Source organism: Monodon monoceros, unplaced genomic scaffold (assembly GCF_005190385.1).
Source record: "Monodon monoceros isolate NGI ecotype Baffin Bay Population unplaced genomic scaffold, NGI_Narwhal_1 Super_Scaffold_20, whole genome shotgun sequence".
Lineage (NCBI taxonomy): Eukaryota > Metazoa > Chordata > Mammalia > Artiodactyla > Monodontidae > Monodon > Monodon monoceros.
This window is the reverse complement of record NW_021703777.1, coordinates 25,568,827-25,583,089: the sequence shown is the minus strand read 5'-3', so window position 1 is coordinate 25,583,089 and position 14,263 is coordinate 25,568,827. Positions and strand designations below refer to the sequence as shown.

Genomic DNA, 14,263 nt, shown 5'->3' with positions numbered 1-14,263 from the left:
AGCAATTCACTTTTTTGATCACTCAAAAAAGGTCAAGACATCACTGCTTACTTTTCAAGTTTTCAAATATGTATGGCATATTAACTAAAATTAGGCTTGGCTATAAGCAACAGAAAACTCACAATAATAGTAATGACCACAATAGAAGTTTGTTTCTCACTTACACACATACAATCTGGAAGTTGGTGGTCTAGAGCTACTATGGCAGCTCCAAGACGCACCCCCTGTCTTGCTGCTCTGCCAGTCTTGGTGGAAGCTGGCTGCTGGGATTTTAGCCTTTACGTCTGCGTTATAGCCAGCAAGAAGGGTATAAAGAAGTGAACGTTGCCTTCCTATAAGAATCATCCTAGAAATCAGGTACTTCCAATCACATTCTATTCCTGGAATTTAGTCTCATGCCCATTTACTAGCTGCAAAGGAAGTTGTAATCTTTATTTGGTGGCCATGTGCCCAGCTAGAATCAGGAGTTTTGCCACTAAGAATGGGTCCTAGCACCCATTCTAGTTACATACACAGCCTTTATATTAATCAAGTCTATGAAACGTGCAGCTTTGGGGAGCTCCATGAAACTAGTGTAATACGCACAGGTCTCCACGTCATAGAGACTTAAGGCCCTCTGAATTTCTTTTAGATCTCTGCTCTTTCTTTCTTTTTAAATAAATAAATTTATTTATTTATTTCTTGGCTGTGTTGGGTCTTCATCGCTGCGTGCGGGCTTTCTCTAGTTGAGGCCAGCGGGGGCTCTTCTTCGTTGCAGTGCATGGGCTTCTCATTGCGGTGGCTTCTCTTTGTTGCGGAGCATGTGCTCGAGGCACGTGGGTTCAGTAGTTGTGGCACATGGGCCCTAGAGCGTAGGCTCAATAGTTGTGGCACATAGGCTTAGTTGCTCCGTGGCATGTGGGATCTTCCCGGCCCAGGGCTCGAAGCCATGTCCCCTGCACAGGCAGGCGGATTCTTAACCACTGCGCCACCAGGGAAGTCTCAGTTTTATTTCTTTTACTCTTTCTATCCTTCATCATTTATTAATGACCCAGATTGTGTGAGGAAGAGTTGTCAACATTATCATTTTTCTATATTTACAGGTATAATAACTGCATTGAAGTGGATTTGTCATCTAATAGCCTTAAATGATCCCTCTCTTTTGGGCTGCATTTCCCTCCATTATTTACTGGGCCTCCCCATAGGTTATCATCCATGGCTGTTGACTCTCCTCTCTGTCCTTAATTTCCTGAGACAGACTTCCACTTAAGAGACTGAGAAACTATTAGATAGTTCCCACAAACCACAGGAGCAGAAGGTCTTCTGCAAAGAGACACTTCACCCACTATGGGTTAAAGAAAGTAGCATTACATCTCCACCTGACAAACCCACTCCCTATCAATGTGAAGAGGGCAGAAACACATTTAAATTGAGGGAAGCTACATGCATAACTCTCATGAACACAAATACAATAGGAGCTAAGTGCCTAAATTCCTGTGCAGGAAAAACCGAAGTGGTTATACTTCTAGTCTAATGTAAAGCATGGCCTCCTATATTTGAGTTGGTTTTCATAACTGTTTAATATTAGTCTGTGAATTGTTCCAGGGAGAGCCAATAGCAAAGAAGAAAATAATACTCTATCTCCATAAAGCATTTTAGCAATGCTCAGAGAAGCGGACTACCAGATATTTATTTTGGAAATTAACTAGCTAGCTACGATATATTTTCAAATTATGCCTGTATTGGTAGTTTTCTGCTGTAATTGGCGAGGCCACTATATATCTCTATCTTTGCTATATTTACAATACTGTACAGGAAAATAAGTCAGCATTTCCCTTCATGGTAACATTTTGGAGCTAACAATATTCACTAGTGTAAAAGTATTCTCTGATCAAAACAGTTGCTCTTAAATATTCATTTGTTGGAAGATTATATGACATGTTGAAGATTATGTCCTTACGGATTTTTCATTTAATTTGTAATTACTTCGAATCATTAAAAAGAATACAAATGACTTAACTTCTCAAAAGAAAAATATAAAATATCACCACACCCTATATAATTTTCACAAATTATTCAACAGTGATAAATTACATGGGTTGATCATTGAACCGGACACTACCATCTAAATTGTTTCTGTGCATTGCCAGGTGCCTTTTTATTAAACTTTTATTCTGTGGGATATATGAAGTCATTGAAGATCTTTGAGTCGAGTTGGGCCATATTTCTGGAAAGAGGGTGAGATTTCTAGTTGGTGGTAGTTGACTTAGAGTCCTTTATTTAAACTTTTTTCTGTTCACACTGTCTCTTTGGGTAATCTTATCCAATCGCATGGCTTTAAAGACCACTCACGCCTATGACTCCTAAATTTTTCTCTCTAGCTTTGATCTCCCTCTGTGAACTGTTTGGTCAACTGCCTGGTCTCCCTCCACCTGAATTTCTTTCCTTTTCTTTTTTTTTTTTTTCTGGCCATGCCACGTGGCTTATAGAATTTTAGTTCCTGACCAGGGATCGAACCCAGGGCCCCAGCAGTGAGAGGGCTGAGTCCTAACAACTGGACTGCCAGGGAATTCCCTCCACCTGAAATTCTAACAGGCCCCTCAAAGCTATCTCAAAATAAATCTTGATTTTCCTCACTAGATCTGCTCTTCCCTCTTTCATCTTTGTAAATTGATAGCAACGTTCACCCAAATAGTGGATTTAGCTAAACCTTAGGTTTAGCTAAACAAATAATAAATCCGATTCCTTTCCCTAACTCATCTAAATCCAGTCCAACAGCAAATGCTGTCTCTGCCTCTGTGACATAACTGGAAATGATTGTCTTTTCTCTTCCCCATTACCACTGCCCCTCCAGCACAGGCCAGCAGGATCTCTTCTTTGAACTACTCTAAAAGCCTCGTATCTCCTTTTCCATCTTCTTTAAAATTCCTCCTCCACACAACAGCCAGAGTGACCTAAGAACGATTTTTCCTTGCTTAAAAATTTCCTATAGCTTCCCACCACACTTAAATAAAATCTAAATTTTATTACCTGGTCTACAAATACCTACATGATCTGAAGGCTCTGGTCCTGCTTCCTCTGGCACCCCAGCACACTGTATTCCAGTACTTTGGCCTTCCTTCCTTTAACATGATGTAGTAGGTAGAATAAAGACCACATGCTAATCCTCAGAATGTGTGACTACGTTATTGTGATTAAATTAAGGATTAAACTAAATAGGAACATCACCTTGGATTATCTGGGTATGCACGTTGGAATCAGAAGGGTCTCTGTAAGTGAAGGAGGGAGGCGGTGCCAGAATGATTCTTCATGAGAAAGACTGGATAGGCAGTTGTGGACTTTGAAGATGAAGGGAGCCCCTAGAAGCAGGAAGAGGAAAGATTCTCCTCTAGAAACCCAGGAAGGAATGCAGACTTGTGGACACATTGATTTTTAGCCCAGTGAGAGCCATTTTGAACTTCTGAGCCCCTGAACTGTAAGTTAATAAATTTATGTTGTTTTAAGCCACTGAGTTAATTTGTTACAGCAGCAATAGGAAACTTAAAACACATGTCAAGATCATTTCCACCTTAGGGCATTTACAAAGGTTGTTCACCAGTTCTCCCTCTGCCTGAGGTGCTTATCTCTCAGATGTCAGCATCATGAATGTTCCTGCATCATTTGGGTCTCTGCTTAAATTGCATCCTTCAGAAAGGCCTTCTCTGACCACTCAAAGAAGCCTCCTTGTTACTTTCTCAAGCGACCTGTTTTATTTTCATTGTGGCAGTTATCACTACTTGTTAATTTTCTTTTTTATGTCATCATTGGAACACACAAGGAAAGCTGAAACCTTGTCTCTCACTTTTCCTTGTAACCCCAGTATTTACAGAATAACGCCTAGCACAAAGTAGGAGCTCAATAAGTATTTGTGGAATAAATGCATAACTGAGCATTTTTTCCATGCAAAGCAACGTACATACAACGTACATCCCACTGAATCTTTTCAATAGCCTGATGGGACAGGTTCAATCACAAGGTGTACTCCTATTCTTGGCACATAGTAAACATTCATAAATATTATAAGTGAACTATATTCAGAGATTGAGTAACCAATGTGACAAAGTATAAAAGTATATATTTGCTACATTAATGCCTATGATTTCCATAATCTATTGTTGAAGAATCCCAGACCTACAGTAACTCTGTACTCATGAACTCAAACATCCATTCTACCCCCTCTGGACATCTCTATTTGTATGCTCAATGGCCTTGAACACAAGATCTAAACTGAATTTATAATCTCCTCCCAAATCTACTATATAAAGTTTCCCTGGCTGAGTGACTGGCACGAACATCTGTCTGACAGACATACTCTGGGAGTCATTTTAGACTGTTTCGCCACTCCCCTATAGGTAACTGGTTATTTATTTATTTACTTATTTATTTTGTGGTACGCGGGCCTCTCACCGTTGTCACCACTCCCCTAGTCACCACTCCCCTATAGGCAACTGGTTATTTATTTGTTTGTTTATTTATTTATTTATTTTGCGGTACGCGGGCCTCTCACCGTTGTGGCCTCTCCCGTTGCGTAGCAGAGGCTCCGGACGCGCAGGCTCAGTGGCCATGGCTCACGGGCCCAGCCCCTCCGCGGCATGCGGGATCTTCCCGGACCGGGGCAGGAACCCGCGTCCCCTGGACGGCAGGCAGACTCTCAACCACTGCGTCACCAGGGAAGCCCTGGTCATTTATTTTTCATTTTTCCTGCTTAACAGTTCTTATACTAATTACCTTTTCCGGCTCCACTGACTTAGTCACTTCTTTCTGAACTATTTGTTCAGAGACTGCCTCTGAAGTAATCTCTCTAGCAAAACTGGACAGACTTCACTAGCTAGTTTTAATTCCTTTAGTGGCTTCCTACAGTGTTTAATAAAATCTAAATCCTTTACCACAGCTTCCGGTTGCCCCACTCCCGCAACTTTGCAGCTTCTGGTGGTTGGTTCCAAAGTGGAACCCTCGGCATTCCTTGGCTTGCAGACACATCACTCCAATCTCTGCTTCCATCTTCACATGATCTCTTCTTCATGTCTCTTTTGTGTGTCTTCACATGACCTTCTTATAAGAACATGAGTCATTGGATTTAAACCCATCTTAACACAGTATGAGCTCATCTTAACCAATTACATGGGCAAGACTCCATTTCCAAATAAGGTCACATTCTGAGGTTCTGGATTGACATGAACATTTGGGGGACACCATTCAACAAAGTACAGTTACCTAATTTGGTAAAAGGATATTTGCAGATATAGTTAAGGATCTTAAAATGAGATCATTCTGGATTATCGGGTTGGGTCCTAAATCTGATGACAAATGTTTTTATAGGAGACACACAGAAGAGCAGGGGGCAATGTGAAGACAGATGCAAAGTCTGGAGTGACGTGGCCATAAGCCAAGGAAGCCAAGTTATGCCAACAACCACCAGAAGCTGTAAGAGACAAGGAAGGATTCTCTCCGTAGAGCCTCCAGGGTTAGTGTGGCCTTGCCAACACGTTGATTGTGGATTTCTGGCTTCCAGAACTATGAGAGACTAAATTTCCATTATTCTAAAGGCCTCCAGTTTTAGGTATCTGTTACAGTATCCGCAGGAAACTAATACAGAATTCACAGTGCACTGTATTCTTTCCCTTTAAGTAACCACCAAAACAAAAATCATTTCCATGAGTTTGATTCTGCTGTAAATAGATCTGAGTTCTTAGTAAACTGTAACACAGCATTTGCCTGATTTATTTATTTGGGTGCAAAATGGAAAGAGTTGATGTTCCTGCAGGGTCTGTGGGTAGGAAGTCCATTCAGGAAACTATCAATGTCACTGGCTGGCAGAAAACACTTCAAGGGAGAAATGGGGACCGATAGGATCTAGCACGTGGGGCAATGGAAGCCAGGAGTCCTGCCTCTTCCTGGTCCCTCACCACTTTTGCCCTGGGTATCCTGATCTCCTTCCCACAGTTGCCCTGCTGCTTGGGTGAGGCAAGTTCTGGGGGTCAAGCGAAAGCGTGCACGCTTCAGACTCGCCAGCTCAGACTCCCACTTCGCCCTCCGCCCCCCCCCCCCGCCCCCGTCACCTTCGTTGGGAGGTAGGGAGGGAGCTCAAGCACTCACCCACCATCCCCAAAGGAAGATGTGGTCCCCGCTTCCCGGTAGGGGGCTGAACCTCTGCAGTCCCCACTCTCGGTCTGGTGATGGCGAACGGGGTCGGGGCCCGGCGCCCACCCGCGGATGACCGACCTGAGGGTACCGCCCACCCTCCCGGGCTGCAACGCTGCTACGTATGTGGGCGTCGGCTCGGTGTTCAATTCTCAACCCATTTCCGGGGCTAAAGCTACCCGCACTGGGGTGCCGCTTTCCCGCGCCGGGGTATGTGCATGGCTAACTCCAGAGGCTCCGGCCGGGACTAGGAGACCGAGAGCGGCCTCCCCTCCCCCGCTGCGTACACGTCAACGCCGGCGTCGAGGAAGCGTCGTAATGCTTCGAAGAAGCTCGCCACCAAAAAAAACCTGTACCCCGCCGCCGCAGCTGCCGACAGAGAAATCCCTGCCCCAAGCGCACGCTAGCCTTTACCGCAGGCTCAAGGCGAAGCCAAAAAGAGTCTCTCCATGGATGTATTCCAGGGGCGCGGGGGGCTGTGTCTAAAGGTTTGTTGGAGCCGGACCCTTGATAGAGCTAGGAGGCTGTGGCGCCTCACGCCACTCCCCGCCCCTGTTATTCCTAAGGTTCCACAGGTCTTGACGGTGGCGAGTCTGTCAGCCCTACTCGGCGGCCAGCTTCCCTTCCTCGATCGCTTGCGCCTGTCGGCCTGGCCCAAACGTCCGCTTTAGAGGGCTGGGAGGCGCAGCCGGAGTCGCGGTGGCTTTTGCGCGTCTATTAGTAGGCGCACGGTAGTGATGGCGGCGCTCAGTGAGACTCTCCTGTCACTGGATACTACTACTCGCAGCCCTCCTCAAAGCAGCCGGAGCAACCCCCCGGTCTTTAATTTACAAGTAGCAATTTGACTTGCTCTGCTGCATGTCAGGTGGGACCGTGGAAAGTGTGGAGACGCCCCGGGGATTAAGCGATAGCAGCTTAAAAAGAAAAAAAGCCAAACAAATAAACAAAACCCACCCACCCTAACAAACATGAGGCTACTGGAGAGAATGAGGAAAGAATGGTTCATGATTGGAATAGTATTGGCGATCGCCGGAGCAAAGCTGGAACCGTCCATAGGGGTGAATGGGGGTAAGTGCTGCACCTCTGCGTATGCTCCACTGCGATTCCCACTTCAGAACTAATTTGCGAGTCTTGGGAAGGAGAGGAGACTGGAATTGGGGAGTGTCTGCCTCTCTTAGGGGCACCGACCAGTCCAAGGTGTCTTTTGGCCCTCTTGCTGGTTTTTTAATTTGCCAGCCCCAGAGAAGATTTATAATTAGGAATGGGGCGAGGGAATTTGAACGCAGGTTGCCTTTTCCGCGAACAATCAATGAGTATCCTTAGTGGCAAGGAGTGAGGTTACCGAGAATGAAACTTATTTGCCTTCAAAGTAGCATCCTATCCCAAGGGACGCTAGGTTGCCAGGAGTTCCTTATCTATCTTGGAGTGGACACCATTACCCTGTTTCCGACACTCCCCTCCCCCACGTTAAAAAAAAAAAAAAGGAGTGGGGAAAGAAAAAGGGACACCCATTCCTCTTCCAACTCAGATTTGTTGGCCCACATGTTGGAGGGTGATGATTTGCTGCAGTTCCTGCCGCTCCACAAACTCTCAAACCGACTGACACGTTGCACTCAACTGCTTCCGTGTGCTGCCGGGACTCAATTGCTACCTTTAGCAGTCTCACAGATCCAGGCTGTGTTAGACCATGTGTAGTGTGTATTTTGGCAAGGAAATGTAGGTGGGCTAAAAATCACACCCAGATCTCTGAATTGTGGGATCCTTGTCATGTGTGGATGGGCATTGGTGGAAACGACTGGAAATACCGTTAGCCTTTCATGCCCCCCGACCCCCTCCTCCCACCCTTAGACAATCATGTCCCACTTTTCATTAACATTAATTGAATTTCTTCAGTTCATTGTCTGTTTGACTTTGTTTAGCAGTTTTCACGCTTATTGACAGGTTTTACACATGCAAGGACAGATAAGAACCAAAGTGAGCACACACAATCTTTATGCTAGGAAGCTGTCAGGAGGATATTTGAAGTTATTTGAACCTTTTTGTTCAAACATGATGGAATTGAATGAAATGATCTCTCAGGAAAACAGTGGTTCCTTCTACCCTCTACCCTCAATACCTCCATTTAGAGATAGCTTCAGAGAACATTTAAAAGGAATTTTTTGGACAAAGGTAGTGGGGATTCAAACTTTTTGGTTTATTTTATGTTCTTCTATGTTCAACTTAGTACAAAATGTGGAGGGTGGGTAACTGTGAGAGTAAAGCTGTTTGGGGTTACCCTGCTGAAGATACCAGTTTCTCATTTGACATAGTTTCTCTGTGAGCTTTGGGGAAACTTGTGAAGGTTGGTATTTAGGTACTGTCCAATGAGTTCCCTGTCCCTGCAGCTAGCCAGGTAGTAAGAATGTTAGAGAGCATCTTTGTGGTGATCTGGAATGTAGATTTCACTAGCTTCACTTGCAGACTTTATAGCTTCTAGGGTTAGGTCTCTGATTCGCTCAGTGTTAAGGTGAAATCACAGGTGATGTGTGATCTTTAAGTTGAGACCTGCAGAGACTAGGTTTGGTAAAATTCCTTTTCTCTTATATTCCTGGTCTGCTCAGTGGGAAGGAGAGCTGTTGATTGCTGAATCATTTCCCTAGGGCTTCCCCACAGTGGCCTGTGTGAGATGGATTCTGTAATCTGATTTGTTCCCTCAGACTCTGCTTCTTGAAGTTTTGGGAATTATTGTATCTTAGAAATATTGTTTCCCACTTTCACTAGTCCTTATGCCATTAATCTAGGAGAGTTCGTTTGTTTAATTATAAAAGAGGAGACTGTTAAGAGCTGAGGGAACTTTACTTTAAGCTAACATGCTTCTTTTACAGCTGAAGATACGGAGACCTCAGGTCAGGTGACTCACCCTAGGTCAGGTGAGCTAGCTTAGGGAAGAGGAAGGACTGGGGACCAGGATTCCCCCTTATTTCCTACCAGTTGCAACATCCATCCAAATATTCTTGGCAAAAATCACTAAAAATGAATAACCATTGTAAAGAAAGGCTCTCTGTAATAAAGACGGTTTCCATGCCCTGAGTTTTAGGCCAAAAGAAGCAGAATCAGGTAATATTAGACAACCGTGTATTCATGTGATTTTTTTGAGATCTGTCCAAGTGTAAAAGTTACTGTTTCTAAAAACAACAGTTAAACAAACAATTGTTTGGGATTTCTTATATAAGCTGTCTTATATAAGCTGTCAGGCTAAGTTCTTGGTACTTCAGTTGACCTTCCCACCTGTAAAACTTCTTCAATAAAAACAAACTTCCTAATAGTACCAAATAACACTTTGACCCCATCAGTTAAAACAACAAAAATCTAGGAACAAGGAGAGTAATGGTGGCTGAAAGTGGTCTGTCCTCTTCTGCTCTACAGAATGATCTAAAGCATCTCTTTTTGCTTGTCACTTTTAGTCAGAAGTTCCGTTTTGGGGTCTGTACACTAGAATGCGTGTGCATTTTTCATGTGCTCACATTGACTGAACAATTTTCAGTCGAACAGTTTTCTAGACTTTCTTTTCTCTTCAGTAGAAAGTTTTGATTGTTTTCAACTTAAGATGCTCACTTCACCTTTACCTGGATCAATACCTTAATGACTCTATTTTGAAGTGTAAGACTTCTACACTTAAAGGATCACACCTTTGCTCTGCCCTCCCTTAAAAAACAATCTTTATAGCCAGTGGGTGAGTTATGTATGGCAGGAAATTTATAGAGGTGGGAACCCTGAAGTGAGAGAAGTTGAATGACTTTCCATATGGGAAAAAGTGTTAACAGGTACTAGCATGGAAAATTTAATTTTTAGTTCCCTGTTCTTTTTACTCAGTTACATTTCATTTTAAAATATATAGAAGGTTGAAAGTAAAGAGCCACAGGAGATGTAAATTGTAGATCCTGAAGTGTAGATACTCTGTTTCATTTCCACACAGGGGAGCCCTGAGCTATGCACATCTTAGAGTTTACCAGAGTTCAACACTGTGCCATTCATTCTCCAAGAGAAAGGCTTACTTCTTTGGAAGTACAGATTAAGCGTCTCATTTCTACCTGCATCTTAACTGAAATCTTTGCCATTAATTAAGACATAAATCCTAAAAAGGAAATTGCTTCATTTTTGCATTAAGAAAACATAACCAGAAACATGCTACTGTATAAACTTAAGAATATTAGCATGAATACCTTAGATTAGGTTTAGGAGTGAAATTTACTAGATAAGTAGATTTGATGAAACGGTAATAGTTCCTTGCATTCCTAAACATTCCAGCTCGTCTTCTTTCCCCACACTCCACTCCCACATTAAAAAGCGTGGGTTTGAAGTCCCAAAATTGCTTCATTTTTTACGGCCAATTTTTCTTTTGATGTTGCTACTCCATTCCATTTTCACTGATAAACTTTTTTTTTTTTGGCTTTGGTTTAAGGAAGAGTTAAAACTTATATTTCCACTTTGTGCTTTGTAGCCTTCTCAAGATCTGAATCTGGTTATTTTCATGACTTGGAGGATATAATCATTACCTTGGAGAGGGGCCACATACCATTTCACAGCATAGTTTCAACTCTCACCTCTGTGCAAATATTTACCAGTTTTTTATTTCAGCCCTGCCTGCTTCTAGTTCTGCATTCACACCGTGGGCGATCCATTAGCAGCTGTCTCAAAGGGGCCTTAGGTTTCCCCAGATAAGAATTAATTCCTCCTTCCCTTTTAAAAAGGTACATTGTAGGTAGCCCTGGAAGAGCCTCACCAGGTCCTTTCATGGATTAGTTATTTGGATGTGCATCTAATACAAAAAACAATATAAAAATAAACAGTATACCCTGTCTCTAGGATTTAAGACATTCAAATTAAGGAATCATTCCACTGAATTATGCCAGTTAGTTAATAGCTACCATGTGTATTTATATATATATGTGCATGGGGTGTAGGAAGAGTTACCTTCTTAAAAAACCCAGATGTTGGCTAACTAAGGTAGATGCTTTAGCTGCCCCAAAGAAACATGTGGTCTAAGTCAATGCCATGTGCTTGCTATGGAGATGCATCTTTGGATGCATCACCTAGCTCTTGCTTGCAAATATACTGCTAACTATAACCCACCCTATAGAGAAAATCTGGGGTACCACTGTGGATGGCAGCACAGTTGACAAAAATGGGTCTCACAAAAAGCAAGGGGTTGGAGGAAAAGAAAAAGGATATGAGTTTGAAAAAAAACAAACAGGATATTAAAAATTCCTGGAAGGCATTTACTAAAACAAGCCAGATTCCTTGACATTCAAATCTGCTCCTGAATCACCTTCCTCAGCTTTTGAGGAAATATTATTTTGAAGTGTGAGCAGCTGAGACAGATTCACTCACAAGTATGGGGGGAAAAATGTACTTCTTTTTAAGTTTTTCAACCACTTTCACTGCCCTGAAGTGTAATGCCTCTTCCCCTACCTTCTCCCTTTTGCTGCCTTTTCTCAGATCATAGCAAAATGATTTGAGTAAATGCCAGGTATCTAAAAGAATGTATTGCAGTGTATTTTTTTTTCTTTTTTCCGGCTTTATTGAGATATAATTAACATATAACATTGAGTAAGTTTAAGGTGTACAATGTGATGATTTTAGATATACAAAATGATTACCACAGTCAAGTTAGTTAACACATCCTTCACCTCACATAATTACCATTTTTTTAATTGTTATAATAAGAACATTTAAGATCTACTGTATACAAAATGGTATTATTAACTATAGTCTCCACTATAGAACTCAAGATCCCCAAACTTGATTATCATTTTTTTAACATCTTTATTGCAGTATAATTGCTTTACAATGGTGTGTTAGTTTCTGCTTTATAACAAAGTGTATCAGTTATACATATACATATGTTCCCATATCTCTTCCCTCTTGTGTCTCCCTCCCTCCCACCCTCCCTATCCCACCCCTCTAGGAGATCACAAAGCACCGAGCTGATCTCCCTGTGCTATGCGGCTGCTTCCCACTAGCTGTCTATTTTACGTTTGGTAGTGTATATATGTCCATGCCACTCTCTCACTTTGTCACAGCGTACCCTTCCCCCTCCCCATATCCTCAAGTCCATGCTTTAGTAGGTCTATGTCTTTATTCCCATCTTACCCCTAGGTTCTTCATGACCTTTTTTTTTTTTCCTTAGATTTTTTTTCTTATATGTGTTAGCATACGGTATTTGTTTTTCTCTTTCTGACTTACTTCACTCTGTATGACAGACTCTAAGTCCATCCACCTCACTACAAATAACTCAATTTTGTTTCTTTTTATGGTTGAGTAATACTCCATTGTATGTATGTGCCACATCTTCTTTATCCATTCATCTGTTGATGGACACTTAGGTATTGCAGTGTTTGAGGAGCTCTTTGTTTCTTTTATTCACTGATGTGCTACAAATGCCTAAAATGTAGCCTTGTGGTTGCTCAGTGAATATTTGTTGACTGACTGAGTGGTGATTTTTCCCCAGCTTGGTCTTATTTGCTGAGCAGTATCTATTGGAATGGTGGAGGATTACAGGCAATGGAGGAACCATGATGTGGTCCTGTTGTTTGGCTTGAGGGAGTGTGTTCATTTCCTAGTGCTGCCAGAATAAATTACCACAAACTGGGTGGCTTAAAACAACAGAAATTTTTTTTTCCCAGAACTTACTCTGGTGGCTAGAATGCAGAAATCAAAATGTCGGCAGGGCTGACATTTAACTATGGCAGATAAAATTAGAGGACCTAATATGGAAGGATGCGGCCTATTTGCTCTCTCGTGTGAGAGCAGCATTTATTTTCATTTTTCTGCTCTGAGGATACTGTGCTGCACTGGACAACCGTGGTCTTCGCCTATCTGGAAAATCCTCTGGAGTCAGGCTGCATCACAGCAAACACTTAACTCTGTCAGGACATTAGTATATTAGCGGTGACACCGAGATTTAAAGTACCGTTTATTCTCCTCCAGTGGATTCTCCTTTCATGTCAAGTTATCTACAGGAAATGCCTATCTAACAGTGACTCATTTCTCTCTCTTTAGGACCACTGATGCCAGAAATAACTGTCTCCTACATTGCTGTCGCAACAATATTCTTTAACAGTGGATTATCATTAAATACGGAGGTACTGTCAACTATGGGGCACATGAAAAGCAGGGAGAAAAATTTAATTCGTGCTTACTCTTTTGAAATTTCAGATTCCTTTTGTAAAGCCGTGTGTAGGTACAGTCTGAAGCTTCACTATCACAGAAGAGAACTTGGACTGCAGCAAAGGACTTGCGTTTTGTACCTATATATTATAGATACTGCATAGCTGGGTGGCGTGGAGAATAAGGGTGTGTTTATAGTGGTTATGTTTTCAGTACAACAGCTGAACTGAAACATCTACTTCAGGTCTTCCTCAGATTGTGGTGGTCACTCTAGTGGCACTGAGGCTCACTGGAGTTATTGATGTTTAGTTAGGTTTCCATAACTTGTCGATCATCTTTTGCTTCCAGGACTTATGCTGCTCAAGTGATGCTTGTTATGTTATAATTTTTAACTAATTTTTTTAAAAGTATATTCTTTGCTGGTATATCTGTTACATATTAATAAATGTTTTAAGAGAAATTCTGGTATTTTTCATACTAAGCCACAGTCTATTATGAAGACACACAGGTAATGTTATTTACTTTTCTAGGTGTCACTAAATATGGGATTCTTATAGAATTAAACAAATCCAGGCATTTTTACATCCAAGAGAGGAATGAGTAGAATTTGTGATTCTCTTTTGAATTGTAGTAGAAGAAAAAAAGAGGAGAAAATACCTATTTACTTTTGAAGAAATTACATTGAGTTTCTAAAGTTGTCATTCTAAGATGCTTATTCTTATGTAGATAGGGAAATCTTACTATGTCAGGATTTTGGGTTTTTTTAGAAATGGCTGTACAATTTGTTTCAGCATTATGTCTTGCCTTTATTTATTTTAAGTTTATTTTCTTTGAAGTGTGCTTTGAATGAAGACCAAATTTAGTTACCTTCTTCTTTGACCATCCTAGTAGTGACGTGGAAAAAGCATGGTTTTACTAAATTTATGTATTCTGTAGTTGTCAGGTTGGTATAAAT

General features: G+C 41.8%; 1 protein-coding gene across 4 annotated transcripts in view; it reads left to right on the top strand.

Annotated features, from left to right (window-relative positions):
• Nucleotides 1–6,883: 6,883 nt before the first annotated feature.
• SLC10A7 (solute carrier family 10 member 7) overlaps nt 6,884–14,263 on the top strand; it is a 252,019-nt gene continuing 244,639 nt past the window's right edge. For 2 of the 4 annotated variants that reach the window (XM_029234968.1, XM_029234969.1), the window contains exons 1-2: nt 6,884–7,227; nt 13,201–13,283. In XM_029234968.1, the coding sequence (XP_029090801.1) occupies nt 7,128–7,227; nt 13,201–13,283 (183 nt within the window). In that variant the 5' untranslated portion in view covers nt 6,884–7,127. The remainder of the gene's footprint in view (nt 7,228–13,200; nt 13,284–14,263) is intronic. The other 2 variants (XM_029234967.1, XM_029234966.1) reach the window with 1 other exon arrangement.